Source organism: Clinocottus analis, unplaced genomic scaffold (assembly GCF_023055335.1).
Source record: "Clinocottus analis isolate CAN_PGR_092001 unplaced genomic scaffold, fCliAna1.0.p SCAF_7, whole genome shotgun sequence".
Classification (NCBI taxonomy): domain Eukaryota; kingdom Metazoa; phylum Chordata; class Actinopteri; order Perciformes; family Cottidae; genus Clinocottus; species Clinocottus analis.
Genome location: NW_027176229.1, coordinates 2,658,053 through 2,679,840, shown reverse-complemented (window position 1 = coordinate 2,679,840; position 21,788 = coordinate 2,658,053). Strand labels below are relative to the sequence as shown.

The window sequence follows — 21,788 nt, the reverse complement described above, 5'->3', positions numbered from 1 at the left end:
GAGTTTTCTAAATTGGAAATGATCAGTTTCATGCTACATCAATGGCTATTTGCATCTGCAAAGCACTAGCCAGCCTTTAACAGTGCGACAAAGTTCCCAGTAAGACAACCTGTATCAACACTCGTTTATCAGCATTCATCCAATTGATTAATTTCCAACTGTAATACCTTGCACAACGTGTTACTGAAAATGAGATAATACCGTTGTTCCCGTGTGTGCGGGTATAAATATTCCTATCTTTCACAATTCATGCCGAGACTTTCTGTTATATCTATAACAGTTCAGTCTCAAGGCCCAAGCTGAGCTGTCTCAAGTGTTGTCACTCGAGCTCCTTCAGAGTCAGAGAAGGCATTAAACAACTCTATTAAATAGATATTTAATATTTAAAGGCCATTGAAAGGTGCTCCATTTGAACAAAAGTGATATGCATGATTGCTGTGTTTAAATTGCATTTGAGGGCATTAGTTTTGGATAGCTTCCAGTCTGCAGCTTCCGTCTCTCCTGCTCCCAAATGAAAAACAAATGCAGCACATCCCATTTTAATTCTTTTTTTTTTCACATACACCTCAAACATGAGCTAAAAGTATAGGACACGCCGCTCTTCCAATGGCACTCATTACAAACAAATACGGACTCATTAATAAGTGTGGAGGAAGAGATTAGCACCCCACGAGCCCTGAAAGAGTGTCATTAACCCTGTTTGTTCAAGTTTATACGGAGAAGTGTGAACTCTCCAGCTGTTAGATGACCTTTCACTTTTGGTGTTAATTATACAATGTGCTAATAGCATTGCCCTTGTCTAGTTTTGTGGTGTCAAGATAACGCATTGGGATGAGTTTAATTATTTCCCTCATGTAGATCTGCAGTTTTCAACTGCAGTTGAGATAATCCTATTTTATAAATGTCATGAATGCGAAGTCTTATGACGGCACTTTTTTTCATGTGTATTTCCATGTGCATTTCATGCTCTTTTTTCCCACTTGATCGCAGCACTCCATTATTATGTAAATGTTACACTCTTAATTAAAGTTGCCTTTCGAGTTGCTATGCTAACATGTAGCGTAGAAATAATTGCCTATTTACGCATCCTAAAGTGTTATTATGCACAATATTCATCTCTTTTCGCTCTATTTTTGGACTCCACAAGCTAGCAGCTAACCTGGAAAGTTAGGTTCATCTGGTGAATTAGCTTTCTTTTTTGCCAAAGGAGCTGCCTCGAGTTGGACTACACTCAAACCTATCATTAAAGTTCTGGCATTTTTGCAAATAAAATGCATTATTATTACTATCATAATGTTGCAAGTTGTGAAACCAAAAGAATTACCTGAAAGATGCCTACAGACTAAGTAAGATTGAAAACCACTAGCGGGCCGTGGGTTTTAGACCTAGGCCTTCAATGAGTGCCGTATAGTCCACATCACGGGCAGACTAGGGGAAAAAAGTATCCCGGGAGTTACTGTCACCGTCCACTATGTGTGTGAACTCCCCACCGCTCCATTAGCATGACGCAATGCATGGGGCGCATGGACCGACCCACAAAGCCACTTCATCCACCAGCGTGGACTACCCCGCCGAATAACGTGCAATTACGCAGCAGCTCACGTTCAGAGCCCTTTCCTGAAACGTCCTCCGTGAGGAAGGCGTTGCCAGTACACCCCCATCAAGTCTACTCCTTCACCCATAGAGTATAAAAAACATGCACAAAGCAAAACTATACACATGTAATTGCTTCTCTAACATATGTTTCAGCACCTTACTACTTCCTTCCTACTCATTTCAGCCAGCTAGTTTTCTGGTAGACAGAAGTCACTATGCCACACTGACCAATCACAGTGCATGTTAATGTACACACAATCATATACGTCCATAGCATCTCGCAGGCCTGGTACGTAAAAGAACATGCCCAGCTTGTCAAACTAAAAATCTGATTTGTTGAAGTCCATGACAATCAACCATTGAATCCTTGTGTATTTTAATCTGCAAAAGCCTTTTTAAACTGCTTTGCAGGCTCAAACGTGCAGGCAGAGGAAGACAGGAGCTGTATACAATGACAAAATAAGCTAATAGGGAAAAATAATTCAAATACATGTAGTATTTGTGAAAAACAATTACATTATAAAACAGCTATTACTTTTTTTATTATTATTATTACAGTATATCATTATAAAATAGCTAGAACTTTGTGATTCTTTTTAGGCCTGCCACTACTAAAAAAACTGTTGCATTACTACTAGCAACCTTTCCACATTACATATGGTCATATAGCCCATTGTCATACGACAAATAATGATTTGTGCATCTGTAAGTTTGAGTTTTTTCTCAAAGTAGTTGTCTTTTTTTGTATGTTTGACATACTGAGTTGAAAACCCAAAAACATTTAACCGCTGAAAGATTTGTCAAACCACCTTTCTTTCTCCTTCATCTGTCCAGGATGTTTGCTCGCCGGAGAAAGCCCACATACTGGGACTATGCTGTGAACTGCACTGGCAATGAAGCCCATTTGTCCAGCTGTAAACTCGGCCAGGTTACATCAATGAAATCCAATGAGACCTGTCCTGGAGGGTTGCCTGTGGTGGTGAGCTGCGTGCCCGGCAGAGACTTTGCCCCAACGCCCATGACGGGATTCAGGAAAGCCTTCAGACAAGAGGTAAAGTCTATTTACATCATCTAAAATACCCTGCTATTGATCATTTGTAGTTTTTTACTTAAGTAATTCCACAGTCTTAAAGATTGACTTGCTTTACTAGTTCTTGCTCACACATGAAACGATTTGACCTCTCAATAAACACATTCTTTAAAAGATATTTGTCCTCTGTAACACTAAGTTCTTACTGTCTTATGTCAGTGGCAAATTAAATGTCATGTCTTCGGATGAAGTCAACAAAGCTGTTTTCAGAGATAGCTGCACTGGTTCCGCTCAGTTCACTGACTCAATGTAGAGGTTGGAAATCGAGGCCAGCACTGACGTTTCCATCATGGTCACGTTGTGTACTGCAGCTGTAGCTCATGTGAACAATTTGTTCCCATCAGAATAAATTATTGTCATCTTGGGGTATTAAAGATGACACAATGTAGTAAAATTATTGGGTCAGAGCCAGGCAAAACATGTTTCTCCAGAAGGGCAACACCAGTGTGAGCTAACTTTTGTCAATGCTTGAATGCATGAAGCATGAAACTGATCTTTCAGGTGTGCATTAGGTAACAGTTTGTTTTGGGCAGGTTGGTGGTGGTTTGGACAAGAAAAGCTCATCACAAGATAAGGGAAGCTTGATATTTCAAACAAATAATGTGCTACATACATTTTTTTTTACCTGTTGCAACGTGACAATAGCCCCCATAAAAAAATATTTTTCCCGGTTTGGAACCCCATCCAACTTGAGTGGACTGATTTGTCTGATTTGTCTGATTTGTCCCAATATAGTCTTTTGATTTTGTCTATTGAAACTTTGTCTTGGCACATATCTTTAATAAGTCTTCACTAGACAAAGAAGACAAACATTGTGCTTCCTACCTTTTACCTCCCCAGTGGGTACAAGAGGGATTGTTTTCTTCCTCAGGTCCATTGTAGACTAAAAAAGGCGTTAATTTTCAATCAAGGTTTTAGGGGATGTAAAACTCACGCTGTAAACAATCAGATCAGATCAGCTCCTCTTTCTGTCTGCGTGACTCCGTCCACATTCCGGTGTGAGGTTTGAGCTTGCCTGCTCTCTGTCACGTTCCACAGCTGAGTGCTGAGCTGGGAGCCATGTGCCTAGGATCAGATCCTAAATCTTCTAACACATTCAACAAGTCTGAATGGAATTCTATCCTAAAACCAGATATTTACCTCAAAAATAGATAACATAAATAAAATATCTCTTCGGGAATTATATAAAAACTGTAATTTTATATATTAAATTGTTGAAGGTTGGGGGTGATTTTGTAGCAAGTATTTGTTAGTTAATAGTAGGAATGAGATGTGGACCAGGGAATGGATGTAAATGAAGTCACATTGCATCATATCTATTTTAATTTAATCATTCCCGTTCTTCTTAATTCTTACATGACAAGTACCTTAATGAGTCTTGATATATAATGCTTTTGTTTTATGTTCATTAAGTTTATTAGCATTTGTGTGACTGCTACTTTTCAACACACGTCTTAAACTTTAAACAGTGCGCAGAAGCTCAATATATTAGGGGTATATGATATATTAGGTTACGAATGAATGAGGTTTTATTGATACCTATGCCATTATTGATTTTGCTTATCAGTCTGACTCTTTATCAATTCCCAATACAATTGGGAATTTGTGTGAAAAAAGAATTCTGATGGATCAGAAAATTTGGAACTAGTTCTCATTCCTAATGAAATAAGTGGAGCCCTGTTTTTGAAGACTTTAATTAGAAGGATTTTGATTGGAACTCTGCAAACGTCCGGACTTGAGCTGGTTGCCTATTAAATGCCAAATCTGTAAAATTATTGTTATAATACAACGGTGATGAAGATAAAGGTTTGTATTGCTTGTTTGGTCTATATCCAAAAATATGTTCCATTCAATATAACAACGATTTTGTAAAAAGCCAGATTAAGATTAAATTTGAAAAGTTGGAATCATAGTTGGACATTGTTGCTTAATACATGGCAATTTATATTGATAGACGTATGTCTCACATGTATGGATGATTAATGCTTTACATTAATGTTATAGTTCAGTCGGTATGTGGAGGATATATAAAGTAAGGATTTTATTTTAGAGCGCACACATTAAGACGTCTGTGCTTTGTGAATACCAATAGCAGTATGTCAGATTAACTGGGACTAATGTATTTACTTGTAAAACTAAACACTTCCAGTTTGTCTAAACAGTTAATGGGAGAACTGCATTTATAGCATGTTCTATAAACAAGAAGCCACCCAGTGTGCTGCCTCAGCTTTCACAGAAAAGGGAAACGCTGAGATTCCAAACTTCCACTTGAGGCTGCTGTTTTTCCCCCCGAAAGAACCAGAATACAAGATGTGATGTGCTGTATGTGGTTTTAGGATTTGATCGTTTCAGCTTTCACTGTGTAAAAGTCTGTGTTTTTCCTCTTCAGCAACCGCTGGTTCGTCTTCGTGGTGGGACCATCGTAGGTGAGGGTCGAGTGGAGGTGTTGAAAAACGGAGAATGGGGCACCATATGTGATGACAACTGGAGCTTGCTGTCTGCCACCGTGGTGTGTCGAGAGCTGGGCTTTGGTACGGCCATAGAGGCCCTGTCCGGAGGTCGCCTGGGACAAGGTATATCCGTTTAACATTCTCACTGTTATTTGTGCTCAAAACTTTTATAAAAAGACTCTTTAAAAGAAAGGATCAAATGGATATGTATTACAACTACAGCATTGAACATATTAAACTAGACTGCTGCATGTAGGCAAAAGCCTGAAGAAGTGGATCGTGAGCAGCAACAGCCTAGACAAGGTTGCACTGAAACCGTCCCATGCCAACAAACTCAGAATGACTTATTGTTAGAACATCCATGCATGTATATTTCCTACATGGGCCAGAAGGTTATGACTGTGTAGTGAAATCCTGAACATTTCAGGCAGTAATTCTATCCTCATAGCGATCCTCCTATCACCCCTCTGCGCCACTCAGTAAAGTATCATGAACTCACAGATCTGATGGTGAAAGGGATTTAGCTCGGTGGAAAACGAATTAGTTCCAATGTGCAGATCTGTGAGGATGGGAATCTGAGCAGGTATGAACCCAGATACGTATCTTTCTGTAGGGATATATTGAGATTTTTGTGTCGTCAATTTGGAAGTAACTTGCTCAGGAAAATAAGTGATCAGACAAGCTGTGTGTATCTCAGCTGGACTGTAAACAAACCCCATGGAGAATGTATCTGTGTTCTGTCAGTCTTCGAGTTAAATTTCAAGTCACACGTTATGTCTGTTATGGCTGTGATGAGCATTTTATCATCAGTTGCGCAATATAAAACATTAGAACACAGAATAGTATTATAATGCACTATTTTAACATTACAATTTTAGATATAAAATGTAATGCTAGTGCCACAAAAAACAATAATGACGGCCAAAATACCAAACGTGATGCTACAAACCGTTAGTCCCCAGACCATTGGGTAACACTGTGTGGGGTTATGTTCACTTATTATGGTCAATACAAGCAACACCTATCACATGTTGGGATCCATCGTTATTATATAAATATTGATTAAAGGCAGTTTTAAAGTTGCAAAACGTCTGGTTGTTTCAGCAGGAGAAGATAATTAAATGAAATAAAACAGTGAGTTTTTGACTTTATTTGTACAGGTGTGTCTGAGCTGCATTCACACAAGTACAATTTAAAAAAAGTAAAATAAATGTTTAGAATTCAGCACTACGTTGTAAGCTAAGAGAGACATATGCTGTGACTATATAAATTATGGTTAACGCATATCTTCATCACCCTGGCCCTCCCTTTTCAATTGACACTCCCTGTTTCACCGTGCTTCAGTATGACATGTGTGCTTTTAAATAAATACAACATTATTAATTTAATGAGAAACATTTCTTGACATTTGTTAGACTGTTTCATACTTTCAAGTCTGTTTTCTCACGTTTTGGTCGTACATATTTAACAATTATTCCGTCAAGTATATACCACTTGTGTTTCCTGCCTCCTAATGGAGGCCTCCACTCCAGCAGTCTCACTTTATGGTCTCTTCCCAGACGGCACCTGCAGAGTTCTAACACCTTCCTGCATGGAGAGTTTTACAGCAGGTTTGGAAGTTTGGATGGGAGGGTCCTATCCAACAACAAAGTGCTACTGACACACTTCTAAAATACACACTCAGCATATAGCCACGCTGTGCTCTACAGTGTTTTAAAGCCTTCGCTCACCTGTTATCAGGAAACACTGTGGAAAGACACAAGCAAGTGTTTCCTTTTTCATAAAAACACAGGACACACAGTACATTCCAGTAACATATGTGGAAAATGTTAAAATGGAGCGTTCCTTTTCCAAAATAATGTTCCATCATGATTACTCATCAGTGGCTCTCTTTCCATGGAGAAAAATAAACCTCAGATGGAAATAAAAATTTAAAATATCTTATCAGTTTTAATTCCCCAATGTGTACCCATTTCATTAGCCAAAGCGTTTATTCTATTCAGGGTCATGGGGCGCGAAAGCCAATCCCAGCTGACATTAGGCAAAGGCAGGGTTCACCATTTTCTCAGGGCACATTTAGAGACAGACAACCATTGATGCTCACATTCACATCTGTGAGGGAGCTGTGCTTTGGACTGTGGGAGGAAGCCGGAGAACCAGTAGGGCTGCTATAAAAGAACATGCGGGGATCGGGGATTAAACCCGGACCCCTCGGCTGACAGTGCTAGTCACTGCACCACCAGGCAGCCCATGTGTAGCCATCTGTTGCTGTATTATTTGTAGGGCTCTGACTTCTTGTTATAATGTACAGTATGTGTAAGCTTCTTTTATCATTAATAATCTACTGTCACTGCTATTTTTCTTTCCATTCCTTTAATGGCCCATATTGACTACAAACTTCATAAATCTTTTTCTCATCATGTTTATTTTACCTTTTTAAAGAAAATTGGGGAAATTCTAACTCATTCTTGATGGGAGTTGATGCGAGCGACACCATTCTTATGTTTGTTCACCGAATATGAAGATTCAGCTGCTTGGTTTAGCATAATGACTGGAAGTATTAATGTATTCATCTATCTTTTATATATATATATATATATATATATATATATATATATATATATATATATATATATATATATATATATATATACTGCTCAAAAAAGGAACTTTGAAAGAACATCAGATCTCATCAATATGGGAAATAAATATGTCTATTTTGCCAAAATTAAATTTCTTCAACTCAAAATGAGACGACGTATCATCATCCGTCGTCTCATCTGGGAGGACATCCCTCACTTGTGTGATGTCCTCCCAGATCGGTCTAAGGGCATTAGTGAGCTCCTGTAAAGTCTGAGGAGCAACCTGGCGGCGTCTGATGGACCCAAACATAATATACCAGAGGTGTTCTATCAGGTTTAGGTTGGGTGATCGTGAGGGCCAAGTGCATCAATTCCTCCATCCTGCAGGTACTGCCTCTATTTGCTTCTTCCAGCTTTTATGCTAAACTAAGCAAATACAAATGTTGAACTACTGTTTAGATTTCAAACCGGGCCATTATTTTTAAATGGAAATGGTGAAATCAAGACACAACACAGACATTGCTCAACCATAATAATCAGTTTCTCCTGTCCGTGTCTTTCAGGTATGGGCCCGGTCCATATGAACGAGGTGGAGTGCTCTGGGTTTGAGAAGTCCATCACAGAGTGTTTCTTCAACAAGGAGGCTCTTGGTTGCAGCCATGAGGAGGATGCAGCCGTCAGATGTAATGTTCCTGCGATGGGCTTCCAGGAGTCGGTGAGCCTCCAAAAACACCACAGCAACAAACTTATTAAGAAACGTCATTGTTTATTTGTCCCAATTATAACGAGAGGGGAGATTGATCTTTTTTCTATGTGTTTTCTGAATATGCATTACTTGCAGATGTTAACATTATGTGAGATCGTCATATTTCTAAATCACAATCCTTAGTATTCTGTTGAGCTGCAACTTGGTATTTTGTGTATTTCGATATTTGAGAATATAAAATTATAATTCGTCGTAAAAATATTGCATTCTCAGTTTCTCACTGCATATTTGCATTCGTCATGCCTCTGCGCCGTCATGTTTTCGAGTCACCCGTCCCGTTCTTTTTAACTCAATATTTCAGGAACGCCTAACAGGAATTTCTTTCCATCTGGTGCAACCGTCCGCTTGGAACTTATGAGCTGATACTTAAGTCCAAGTGGACGACCTCGCCACAACAAAAAATCTTTAATTATTTGTCAAGAAAAAAATCAAAATGTTTTCTGATCCAGTTTTTTTGTTTTATTTCGGTGGTGTGTGTTATGTGATTTGACATCACATCACACATTTTAGGCCCAAATTCTAGAATCATAGTAATTATCACATAGAAATGTCTCAAAGCATAAAATGATGAAGCGATGCCATTTTGGACTGACATGAATACTTGATTGGTTGACGGAGGTATCCAACCTAGTTTCACCAGTCTGTAGCATTCATACTATTTGTTTATCCTTACAGTACTCAAGTCATAAGTAGTAGTATATGTATTATACCTATCATATTACCTTTTCAAAACCTTATAATCAATAGTATCATTAAGTTTTCCTGAACATTTCAAAAATGCATCACCGATTCATGTAACAGTGTGGGTTCAGTCTCTTACTCGGCGTGTTGGTTCTGTCTTTTTTTTTGTGCTCATGTAGCTGCGTCTGAGCGGAGGTCGTAACCCCTATGAGGGCCGTGTGGAGGTGCTGGCAGAGAGGAACGGTTCTCTGGTGTGGGGGACGGTGTGCAGTGACAGCTGGGGAACCAAAGAGGCCATGGTGGTCTGCAGGCAGCTGGGCCTGGGCTTCGCCAGCAACGCTTTCCAGGTATGCACGTCGCAGCAGCTATGGGGTCAGAGTCTGTCTGTTTGGGTTTGCTCTGATATAAACAGTTTTTTTTTTCCCTTTCAGTTGAATGGTACAACTTTTAAAGTAAATATCTGACAGGAACAAAACTAACTTAAGGTGTATGTTGTGTTGACTGTTTTTCCAGTCTATCAAAGCCAGAGACCTAATCTCTGGATAGGATCATCCACAGGAAAAGTTCCACTTTAGCTCAGATTTTATTGTACTTCACATGTCTAATTAGTACTTTCTAGTCCTCCAGAGTCTTGATCAATGTACTGCTGTGTGCACTCAATTAAATTACCAAAATAGTTCTATGATAAATTTAGTGATGAATTAAGTTAATTAAGTTTAATTAGTTATATTAAGTGTATAACTAGTTTCCTTAAAACTCTTCTCTCTTGAAACCAAAGCACTTACTTTCCACTTATTGTTGGAAACTTAAACCAATGATTTCACATGATTTGTATATATACATATCAGTTGAAAACCTTTTTGCAATCAAATTATGTCCTGATTTTCTGTTAAAAAATGACATGGAAATGAAGTTGGTCATTGTGATGGTGGCGAATTTGAAAGATTTTACAAAGTGAATCTTTGTTCTATTGTGAAAATGTTTCTGTGCTGTGGGGTGAAGAGCAGGGCTTAGGGGAAATAGTAAAATAATGATTTGTGTGTTATTGTAAGATGTCAGGTTTACCTTGAGGCAGACGTTAGGACTGTTTGTTGTAATTGTGGTGTGTTGACTGTGTTATGGTTGTGTTACAACCATAACAGTCAACACACCTCAGTCTTTATCTGTCAGCACATAGCCTTGCACGCTCAAGTTGTGCTTTGTTCAAAAACAAAACAAAGTAGTGTCCTCACCATATAAGTGAGGATATAAAAGGATAGGGTGTGCCCTCTAGTGGTCAATGTTGATTATAGGCTTTTCTCCACAATAATTCAGTGTCCGTTGGTTTCTTCACAAAGAGGTTGTTTTTTTTTGGCATCTCTGTATTCTAAAACTCCTCTTCTTTGTAAAATAGTAGTAGAAATACCACGATTTACTGCATGACATTACGCAATGAATAGGTGTGTTTTTCTGCTGTTCTCATGGTAGGAAATAAGGTTGTACATTTACTTAAGTAGTGTACTTAACACTTATTTAACCAACATATTAAACATATGGATCCGTGTGTCTGGCATCTCTGGGTTATGGTTAGGGCCCGGTGAAATAAACAACCATCACAGCAAAATGTTAATGTCTTCTTAAAACGTCATTAGTTATATCATGAATGTCATCTGGGAAAAACAAACTAAAAATTAGTATTATTTTAGGAATGCAAATATTGTAAAATTAAAATATATGTTTCTACTTTCTTCGAAAGTAACCATACTCTCAGTTTTGTCCCCCGTCCCAATAACAGATTGTGAAGCCCTTTAAGTCCAAGTTGTGATTGAGATGTGATGTTTACATAATTATACTGATAATATTATTTAGATGGTAGAATTTCTACTTGTGTAAAGTACCTGAAATATTACTTTTATGTATGGTGCTTAAATAAGGTTTCACTACAAACTGACTAAAATCATCCATAACTGTTAACTTCTGACAAAGTAAAAAGTAGTCAGTGATGGATTATAATATATATTCATGATTTTATTTATTAGGTCAGCCAGTATTTCAAACATACCTCTACCTGCAGTGGAATCTAATCAAGAAGTTGCATTACAATTTAGCTGTTTTTTACAATTTAGGGCTTTTGTTTAAATCAGATCTACAAGTACGTGATCAATTAAAGTTTATATGGATACCCCCCACATGTTCTCTCCACAGGAGACCTGGTACTGGCCAGGAGAGGTGAGTGCTGACTCTGTGGTGATGAGTGGCATTCGCTGCTCTGGAACTGAGATGTCTCTGTCCCACTGCCTGCACCACGGGGCTCACATCAGCTGCGCTAAAGGAGGCGGACGCAACGCCGCCGGCGTCTCCTGCTCTGAGAGTAAGAACCCCAAATGAATACGTTGGTCTTCTGCCCCTTGAAGATGCTGCCGTTTGTAGGGTCATAAATAAAAAGTGAAGACAATAAATATTTTTTTCGTCAATTTTGACTAGATATTAGTAGTTTGTCAGCTCACACTGAAAAGCTCTGACTCTTTTGAGTTTTAATTCATTAAATAAAATAGTTTCTGCCTCTGGAGAAGCTCTACCTCAGAAAAATGTTTGCATAACTGAAACACAACTATCCCTCAGGAATCACCAGAGGGCTCTGCACTTTGAAACGGACACATTTACACTGCGGTGCCAGAGATTTTCTGTTTGTTTTTGCCAGCCTCAGAGCTTATTCTCAATGTCACTAAGTATGTTTTGTCTCTGTCTGCTTCCCCGTGGTTTCTCTTCCATCCTCTCGTCCACAGCGGCTCCTGACTTGGTGTTGAACCCTCAGGTGGTGGAGCAGACCACCTACATGGAGGACAGGCCCATGTTCATGCTCACATGTGCGTATGAGGAGAACTGTCTCTCCTCCACCTCCAGCCAGGCGCCGGCCAACTCCTACCGTCGCCTGCTTCGCTTCTCCTCCCAGATCCACAACAACGGCCACTCTGACTTCCGGCCCAAAGCTAGCAGACATTCCTGGGTGTGGCACGACTGTCACAGGTCAGTGTCACTTGACTATTTTATATGTTCTCTGGTTTCTTCCCTGATTTCATCAGATGATAATTCCACAGTAGCACGCTTTTACTGGACAACAAGGTGTTGAAATTGTCTGTTTCATTCTGTTAAACCTCCAAACATTCTTCTCTTTGCTTCAGGAATAGTTCAACATTGAAAAGTATTTTTCTTCTGCTTAAGAATGAGATGATACATCTGTTTGTTTGTTAAGTACACAGCTGGACGCAGGAGGTGATTAGGCTAGCTTAGCATAAAGGTCCTGGCTGTCTCCAAATTTACAAAATAAGGCGTATAAAACGATATATCTTGTTAGTTCAGTACATAAACATAAATTACAGTTTTAGAGGGAGTTACATACATTTCTTGACAAACAACAGTTGGGTCCAGTGACACCCAGAAGTGTTGAGTGGAAAGAAATATTTTCAGCACGTAACATGTAACAAAACAACCTTTTTTTTTTAGTATCCAGAGCCATTTCACCCTCACTTGGAGTCTTTATGCTCAGTTAGGTTACCACCTTCGGACTCCAGTGCCGTACTTAAACACAGCCTTATTTTTTATCAAACTTGCAGAAAGAAAGCAAATAGGTTGTATTTCAGAGAATGTTTCTTCAGCAAATTGCTCGTCCATCTCAAAGACATTCTTCTTCAAAATATGTTTTCCCCTCATAGGAAAGACAATATGGTGGTGTGGGGAATACTAATTCAATGTTCAAATCTTGGACTTTATACAATATTAAAGGACAATCCTCCTTACAATGCACTGACATGCACAGTATACAATATAATTATATGAAAGCAGTTGTAACCAGTTTATAATCCAGGGACATGAATTGCATCTTGATTATAAATCACAAGCATAACGTGTGTTAGCCCCAAAGCGGAAAAGAATGTTTGAGATTCAGTAATGACATCTCAAATTAGACCTTAGTCAGTCAGATAGACATACGTCATACGTTCTGTTGCCCCATAATTGGACGTGTTGTAAGCTTTAACTACTTTTCCAAAAGTCCCACATTTTTGTGGTTCCTGTGTTGGCGGCTTCACACACAGACGGAGTGTATCAATCAATTTAAAAGAAATGAATTGCAGAAGCCGGCCTGTACAGTGGTTGGGACGTAGTGTCACCTCACAGTAAGAAGTGAATCCTGGTTCAACTCCTGGGTTGTGCCTTCTGTGTGGAGTTTGCGCATTATCCCCAGTCGGTTCCCTCTGGGTTCTCTGGCTTCCTCCCATAGTCTTAGGTTAATTGGAGACTCTAAATGTGAGTGTCTTTGTGCCTTGCCATGAACTGGGACCTGTCTAGGGGGAACCCTGTCTTTGCCCAATGTCAGCTGGGATCGGCTCCAGCCTCCCTGCGACTCTGAATTGAATATGCGGTTTGGAAAATGGAATGGATCGCAGAAGCCAATATGTGATTTAACTCTTTTTGTTTGCCTCTATGCTGGTGACAGAGGCGTTTCCTTTTCAGATTGTCAGACCACCTGGTCCATTCTCGTGGACACAATATCTCAGGAACGCCTTTCATTTTTTGTATTGCCATCTGGTCTGAAGAACTGATTACAATTTGGTGGTCGAAGGTCAAACCCATTGGTCATAACTAGTTGATATGTTAAATATGACAATTTCACATTAATGTCTAATAGCATATATTTCTGAAGGGGTAACATTTTGGGCAGACATGGATGTAAACTGTAACTTGGCTGTTTGGTGGATGCCAACAATCACAAGACAGTGGTAGTAGTGCGACCTTCGGTGCTCTTTCTTTACTAGAGCTGCAGCGGAAAGTGTCATCCTTGTACTTGTACTCTTGTATGACATTTTGCCCCTGACTGGGTTTGTAAAACAGTATTTCTGTCTGTGAAGGCATTATCACAGCATGGAGGTGTTTACGCTGTATGATCTGTTCACCCTCAATGGAACCAAAGTGGCAGAAGGACACAAAGCAAGTTTCTGCCTGGAGGACTCAGAGTGTGATGAAGGTGAGAACCAAACCAGGGATTCCTATTTTGATTTCAAGATGTGAATGTGATTTGACTTTTAAGAAATGTGCCAGACACCCCTCACCCCTCCACCCCCACCCCGGCCCATCCCCCTTTTTTCTTAAAGTAAATGGTTTCATGCGTGTGCGTCCGTTCAGCTCTGAAGGAGGTGGCTATAGTTTACCATTCACACACTGATGGCACAATTTGAGGTTAAATGTCTTACGCAAGGGCATATTGGCATGGAATGGAGAGGCCGGCGATTGAACTGCTGATCTTCCGATTGCAGGACGACCCGAAGTTGTGTAGAAGTATTTCCAGTAGACCGGAGCCTTTATGTTTTTAGAGTTGGAAAAAGTTGTCCGTCTTATTCTCGTTAACGGAATATGGATGGATCTGTACTTGTAAAGCGATTTTTTTTTTTAACACTACTATCACCCATTCATACACTGATGAAAGTGGCTAAGGTGCCACCTGCCTATCGGAAGTAACTACTTGTCATACACATTCCTCGCACAGCTACGGGAGGAATTTGGGGCTAAGTGTCATTCTCTGATTGACACCTGACATCTCAGCCGATGGGAATTTCCTCAAATTTGGCATAAACATCTACTTTGAATTTGGTGGTCAAAGATCAAGGTCACTGTGATCTCACAAAACATCTACAATTTGTTTCACAGCCAGCAGCTTTAATGTTTTGGTTCACTCTTTTTGGCAAAGCAGTTCAGTACAATTCTTAATTGTACACGACCTGTTTAGCACCGCAGACAGAGAGCTCCTAAATGCTCCGCGTTGTTTACCTATATGTCCAGTAATAAGCCAGATACATTTCTGTCTGCGGAAATGTATCTTAATAATAGAGGGGATGTGGTAATAAGCCAGGTACATTTCTCAGAAAAGCTGGTGGAGACCAAAGCAGAGACAGAAGGAGAGACAATATTTTTGAATGTTTCAGTTTGTCAGAAATATGATTAAAAAACAATGTCAATGTTGAAGTTGTTTCTATTTTTTATATTATATTATATGTCAATAATACAATAGCAAGTCAGTGCTGTGTTGACAGTGTGTTTTGCTGCCCCCAAGTGGACATAAATAAATAAATCCATGCAGCTTTGACACTTATGAATGGTTCTCAGAGAGTTTCTTTTCCAACATTTTCTTCATTTATTACAGGTCTTGAAAAGAGGTATGAGTGTGCTAACTTTGGAGAGCAGGGTATCACTGTGGGCTGTTGGGATACTTACAGGCACGACATTGACTGCCAGTGGATCGACATAACTGAACTCAAACCTGGAGATTACATTTTCCAGGTAATGTTTCCCATGTTTCATTGACATTTTGATTTAATTAGAGAGTGAAATTATTTACAGTACTGGCATCTCACAACATTCAAACATGTTCTTCCTCTTACAGATAGTAATTAATCCAAACTATGAGGTACCAGAGTCAGACTACACCAATAACATCATGAAATGCAGATGTCGATATGATGGCCATCGTGTGTGGATGTACAGCTGCCATAATGGTAAGACCTATTGGTGACTGAAACTAAAAGAAATATTGTACTTTTGTTTCATCCACCCATAAATTTGGATTGTATGGAGTGGAGATGAAATGCTGCCCCCTTGTTTTGTACTTGTGGTCAATTATTGAACAGTGCCTCTTTATATGTATTCTGCTGTTATGCTGTTTTACTTGAGATTACTTTGAATTTTAAATATAACATACATGTTTTTGATAAGCACATGCAGTTGATACATTGATTTGAATTTTACGTAATGCAATGTTAGTGCATTATAGACGTGGAAATTATTTACATTCATAAAATGTACAACATTTGAGCTTACATGCCATTGCTTTGGCTCTGATTCCTTACTGTAGGAATAATACTATCAAATGTAATCCCTGAAATGTGTCAGGTATTACTGATCACTGTTGATTTTGCTGAGTTATTTTAAGTTAAGTTATTAAAAAAAATATTAATATTATGGTATTTTGAAAATGATATCTTTTGATAAAAGACATTTAAATCAAGGTCCACACACAGTATACAGAAGACTTGATTTTCTGATTTATCATCTCATATACTGTCTTAATTCAAAGTAAAGATTAGAAGCAACATACATGTATCACTGGAGATGATTCAAACTGTTTAGATGTCAGATGTGAAACACAGACTAAACGTGAAGGTGGTGACTCTCTCTGTCTTTGCTAGGTGGCTCATTAAGCACTGAAACAGAACAGACGTTCCCAGGCCTCCTCAACAACCAAGTGACCCACAGGTAAAGACAGAGCAGTGCAGGCGGACCATCTGCAGCCCAGCAACCACTGCACATCTCCACCAGTACTGGATTGAAACCAGCCAGCCCTGCCCTGGACAAACCATCATAGATAGAGGCAGCTGCTTTCTGTTAAAAGAAATATATTGTCTTTATATCACAGGCAATATGAAAGAATATTGTACCTCCCCTCCTCACACAGAGGTAGCTTACGGACACTTCCAACCTCCAAAGTTAAGATCAAGAGAACGCCGAAGCTCTTCTTGTGCTCTGCACATTTTTTCATATTTTTTTTAATGAGTGATGAAATAAACTCAAAGTCAAGAATGTGATGTATTTGAATTGCAGCACTTTAGCAGAACTTGCTGCTGTAACACATTTTGTTCACAGCTCCCCCTGGAGTGGTTGATGTCAGTGACAGGTCGCCGGATGATTGAGAGGAATCATCGATATCAACAGCAGTTGTCCGTCTTTGGAAATAAATGCAGTATTATTCCACTTTCCAAGAGTTTTATTAAGTGCCTTTTACACATTTAAATCCACGTACACTGAGTTTGTTATCCAGGATAAATGCCCAAACTGAGCATTTATTCTGGATATCAGTTATTTAAACTAAAGTGTCACATCTTCATCGGAGAGGTTTATGGAAATCAAGCGAGCAAGTCCGCAAAAAGCCAACAGCCCACTTCATCACAAAATACAAGGGTTACTTACTCAATTCAGTGGTAAAAATAATCCTCCAAGGCTGAAATATCCCATGCTGAAGAGCTCTAAAGTGCCCTAAAGCCCGCTTCAAAACTGGAGCATATATTCTTGGAAATTGCTCTGGAAACTACATGGACACTTTTGTGGGCTAGTTCAGGTCCCTTTTCTAAACAGAGAAACAGAGAGTACAATTTCAGGGGCCGTCACGTGATGCTATTTGGCCCACAATTACTTTTTCTAAAGAGTTGAATTGGGAAAGAGACGTCTGTACATCAAGCATCTCTTTCAGGCGTCAGGGTCACCAATTTGTTAGCATGTAATAGTGGTAGTGAAATCCGCTTTTCAGTATGAACACTGAATAGCCCTTATTTCAAACATTAGGTACTAAAAGGTGTAAAAAAAAAAAAAAAGGTGTAAAAATTGATGTGGAAGATTGCGTAAAGTTCCAAGATACAATTTATCTGATTTTTATTTTTGCTTAAAGCTTGAACTTTCATTGAAAAGTTGCTCAGTGGCCACACCTCCATTAACTGCGCCACTTCTCTTCATACATCCATGGGCAGATGCAGCGTAGAGAGCTATTAGCTGTCACTCGTTGTATCAGCATCACTGCTAGCAAACTGCTGCTGATGACCTTGGCTGGTGAGCTACAGTTACCAGAGCACGTTGGTTTACAATGTGTGTTATTACTGTCAGTGCAGCTGTCAATCAAACATGTGAAAACCCAATCATCGGCATTCATGATCTTACTACAAAGAGCTTTTCTTCGTCCTTTTATTTGAACAATACAAATATTCCAGATACATTGAGAACAATAAAGTGGCGCTCTGTTGGCTCTACAGGAGGATCGTAGGACTGCTTTGAACATGAGACGGTTTCGGCCATTTCCTCTCACTGCGTTACACGTTGCCTTTACAAGGAAACAGAGCTCAGATATATCTTCGGAGAAAGCTCATAGAATGGCATTTCCCCTGTTTAGACTATCAGAGTTGCAAATATCCACTTTTACTGTTGAAGTTTTAATCCTTGTTTTAAAAAAAAAACTTTGCATAAAATAATGTCTGTGAATCATATTGTATTGTACCTTTTATAATGGTGCTATCAAACTGGTCCTCTGTTTTCTGAGGGTGCAGTCGGCTACATGTTGAACGGCCACATTATACATACTGACAGTATACTTGAACAGAGCATATGAAACTATTGGCTTTGTGTGTTAACTATAATAAAGGAGCTATGGAGCAACCAAATATTTGCTGCTTAGTGTTGATTCTCTTCCTTTTTTTCTTCATTATCCTTATTTTTTCTGTATTCATTTTTCAGCATCACCCTGATTGTTTTTTTTATAACAAGAACTATGAAACTACTGTTTGCTCCAATTTTATTTTAGCTTGATGGTTGCATATATACAAATGGTTGTATTTATGCGTGTATGGATCTTTTAATTATTTTTGATCTGAATAGTGGTGAATTAAATTTCTCATTTTTCAAACCTGTTGTGTTTAGTTGTGTAATTTTCAATTATACTATATACCCATTGCCCTTTGCATCACCTTTCATCAGAAGCCTAAATTAGTGCAGCGACCACTCAAATTTAACATTGCTTTTTTTTCTGTTAACTGTTATTTGTGACACATTTCCTCCACTCTCAGAAGCACTTCTAATTCACCAAACATGCATGGCTCTTGCGGTGCAGGAGGAAACAACCCACACACACACAATAAGATCCAGCTGTGAAGCAAAACAATGGGAGATAAAACATTTTCTAACCAAACAATCCTCTGTTTCCCCATCTGCCACATACATATCTCATTTCAAAGTCCATTGGCAGAAGGAGGGATGTTTAGTAAACTCCAATGAAATGTTTTCTCCCAGAGTACATCCCATAAACCACAAAGCCCATGAATTACAGTTGTCATAAGTATCGTTATTACGAACTGAGACAGAAAGCTGCACCAAATCTTAATGCGACCTCTAAATCACGGCTGCTTTCTCTTTATGGGGAATGTTTGAAGGAAATCAGATGCTTCTGTGTTTGTGCGATTTGTTGTGCGAGTAAACTGAGCTGAACCACACAGAGCCTGAGCCACCCATCCTTCTATACAAGTACCTGGTGTCTCCATCGACAGCCGACTGAACTGGAAGGCCAACATCGACGCTGCCTACAAGAAGGGGATGAGTCGACTGTTTTCCATGAGGAAGCTTCGATCCTTCAACGTGTGCAGCAAGATGCTGGAGTTGTTTTATCAGTCGGTTGTGGCCAGTGTCTTGAACTTTGCCATTGTCTGCTGGGGGAGCAGCATTGGAGCCGGTGACACCAACAGACTTAACAAGCTGGTTAAGAAGGCCGGCTCCCTCATCGGCTGCAAGCAGGAGCATCTTGAATAGGTGGTGGAGAGGAGGACACTAAGAAACTATTGTCTATATTGGACAATCCGGACGACCCTCTCCACCTCCTACTGCAGGGTCAGCAGAGCACTTTCTCAAAAAGACTCATCACGCTCCGCTGCCACAAGGACCGATACAGAAAAACATTCCTGCCCACTGTAAATAGACTGTACAATAAATCCCCCCTGGCCAGATCTGAGGATTAATTTTCACTTTTTCACTGTACATATATATACATATATATATATATATATATATATATATATATATATATATATATATATATATATATATATATATATATATATATATATATTACACACATATATATATAAAGTATGTGTATATATATATATATATATATATATATATATATATATATATATATATATATATATATATATATATATATATATTATTGTTTATATATTTTTATGATATGTAATAATAAAATCCATTCTCTTCCACCCTAAAATGATGCAAACTAATCAAGTTAGTTTATTTACTTAGTGGTAAGATGCCACCATAACGAAAATACATTACATGTATGCGTCTCTGCAGAATCAACTGATGATCACAGTTGTCACTTCCTACTCCGACCACTAGATGGCGGGCACGACTTACTCAGACATGGAAAGACTTCCATCACTTCATATTTGAGTGGGGGACTTTTCCCTTTACAGACATGCTGATGATTTTTGTAAAGACCATATTTTAGTGTTTTCCCTGTGTTTAAGGTTGCCGTAGGAACCCCAAATTAATTCCAATACTTGTGTTCTATTCAGCAATTCAGCATTGCCCATAAATTGAACTATAATCGGATTTCTGTGGATGTTACTATGGCCAATCCAACCTGCTGTGATGTGTGTCAGCGTGTGCTGACTGCAGTTTGCTTCATTTTAAACATCTACACAAAGCTCTTGATGGGCCTTTTCTAAATCAGAAATGTCTTGTCATACAAGTTCGTTTTAGCTCCATTTAAATTGATTATTTATACTGTTATATCTTGCCATCAGATGAGGAACTGATGCCGTTATCCTATATTTGTTTAGTCATTTTGCTATCAAGTGGTATGGCAGTAAATTACTTACTGGTTCTATCCATATACGCTATAGTCTTGACAGTAATATTAGCTTTACGAACATAGACGTTGCTGGTCTATTGTGTGACTAACCATTTAAAACAGTCTCAACAAACTAAATGATCATGGCGACAATAGACCAGCAATCTCTTTTTTCTGTAAACGGGTTGTTTCATATCTACCTTGTGGGTTTAAAGAGAGCCAAAAAAGCGCTGTTTGAGGCAAGGTAAAGTGGTAAAAATGGCCACTTAGGAAATTATTTTTTATTTTAAAAACCATGGCACCCATATACGGGTGTTTTTTGTAAATACAACATATAAATCACAAAAAAATATATTGATGTTATACATCAAATTAAACACCAAAGCCTTTGCTACAAGAATCAGTCAGCCATTTAAAAAAAACTCAGACAGAAAGAAAGATAATCATACTATATATATATATATATATATATATATATATATATATATATATATATATATATATATATATATATATATATATATATATATATATATATATACATATATATATATACATATATATATATACATATATATATATATATATACATATATATATATACATATATATATATATACATATACATATATATATATACATATATATATATACATATATATATATATATATATATATATATATATATATACATATACATATATATATGTATATATACATCAAAATCCTTCGACCTCAAAGAACCAGGGAGATATGAGCCAAAGAGCACAGAAACATGAATCGCTTTATTGCTTTACAATCAGCAAATACTGCTTACCTTTGTTTTACAGTTTGATAATTGTTAATTTGTGTGTTTGTTTTATTTTAAAGGGAAAATGTAGGTTGTTTTATGAATTTAAAAAAGAAATTTAAAAAAAAAATCTGAATTTTTTTATTTCTTCTTCTCCAAATGTTACCGAATGTGAGCCCTCGCCTGACTTTTTTGTGTACTAAATCCTCTCTAACTTTGTTCTGCTTCACTTCATCCAAGTTAAACAATGCAAAAATTATGTTAAAACTTTGAGGTAGGATTTGGGAGAAGTTTAGACCTTACGAATGCATCATTTTGTTGTTTTATGATGCACCCTCCACCAAGACAAATTCCTCGTTTGTGATAATTTACGTGGCATTAAAACGTATTCTGATTCTG

At 38.3% G+C, this 21,788-nt stretch overlaps 1 protein-coding gene across 1 annotated transcript in view; it reads left to right on the top strand.

The window, feature by feature from the left end:
- loxl2b (lysyl oxidase-like 2b) overlaps positions 1–18,543 on the top strand; it is a 34,457-nt gene extending 15,914 nt beyond the window's left edge. The window contains exons 5-14 of the mRNA XM_068604878.1: positions 2,431–2,647; positions 5,076–5,259; positions 8,282–8,433; positions 9,345–9,512; positions 11,350–11,515; positions 11,931–12,171; positions 14,052–14,167; positions 15,341–15,477; positions 15,581–15,692; positions 16,383–18,543. Coding sequence (XP_068460979.1) covers positions 2,431–2,647; positions 5,076–5,259; positions 8,282–8,433; positions 9,345–9,512; positions 11,350–11,515; positions 11,931–12,171; positions 14,052–14,167; positions 15,341–15,477; positions 15,581–15,692; positions 16,383–16,453 — 1,564 coding nt within the window. The 3' untranslated portion in view covers positions 16,454–18,543. The remainder of the gene's footprint in view (positions 1–2,430; positions 2,648–5,075; positions 5,260–8,281; positions 8,434–9,344; positions 9,513–11,349; positions 11,516–11,930; positions 12,172–14,051; positions 14,168–15,340; positions 15,478–15,580; positions 15,693–16,382) is intronic.
- The last annotated feature ends 3,245 nt before the right edge of the window (positions 18,544–21,788 follow it).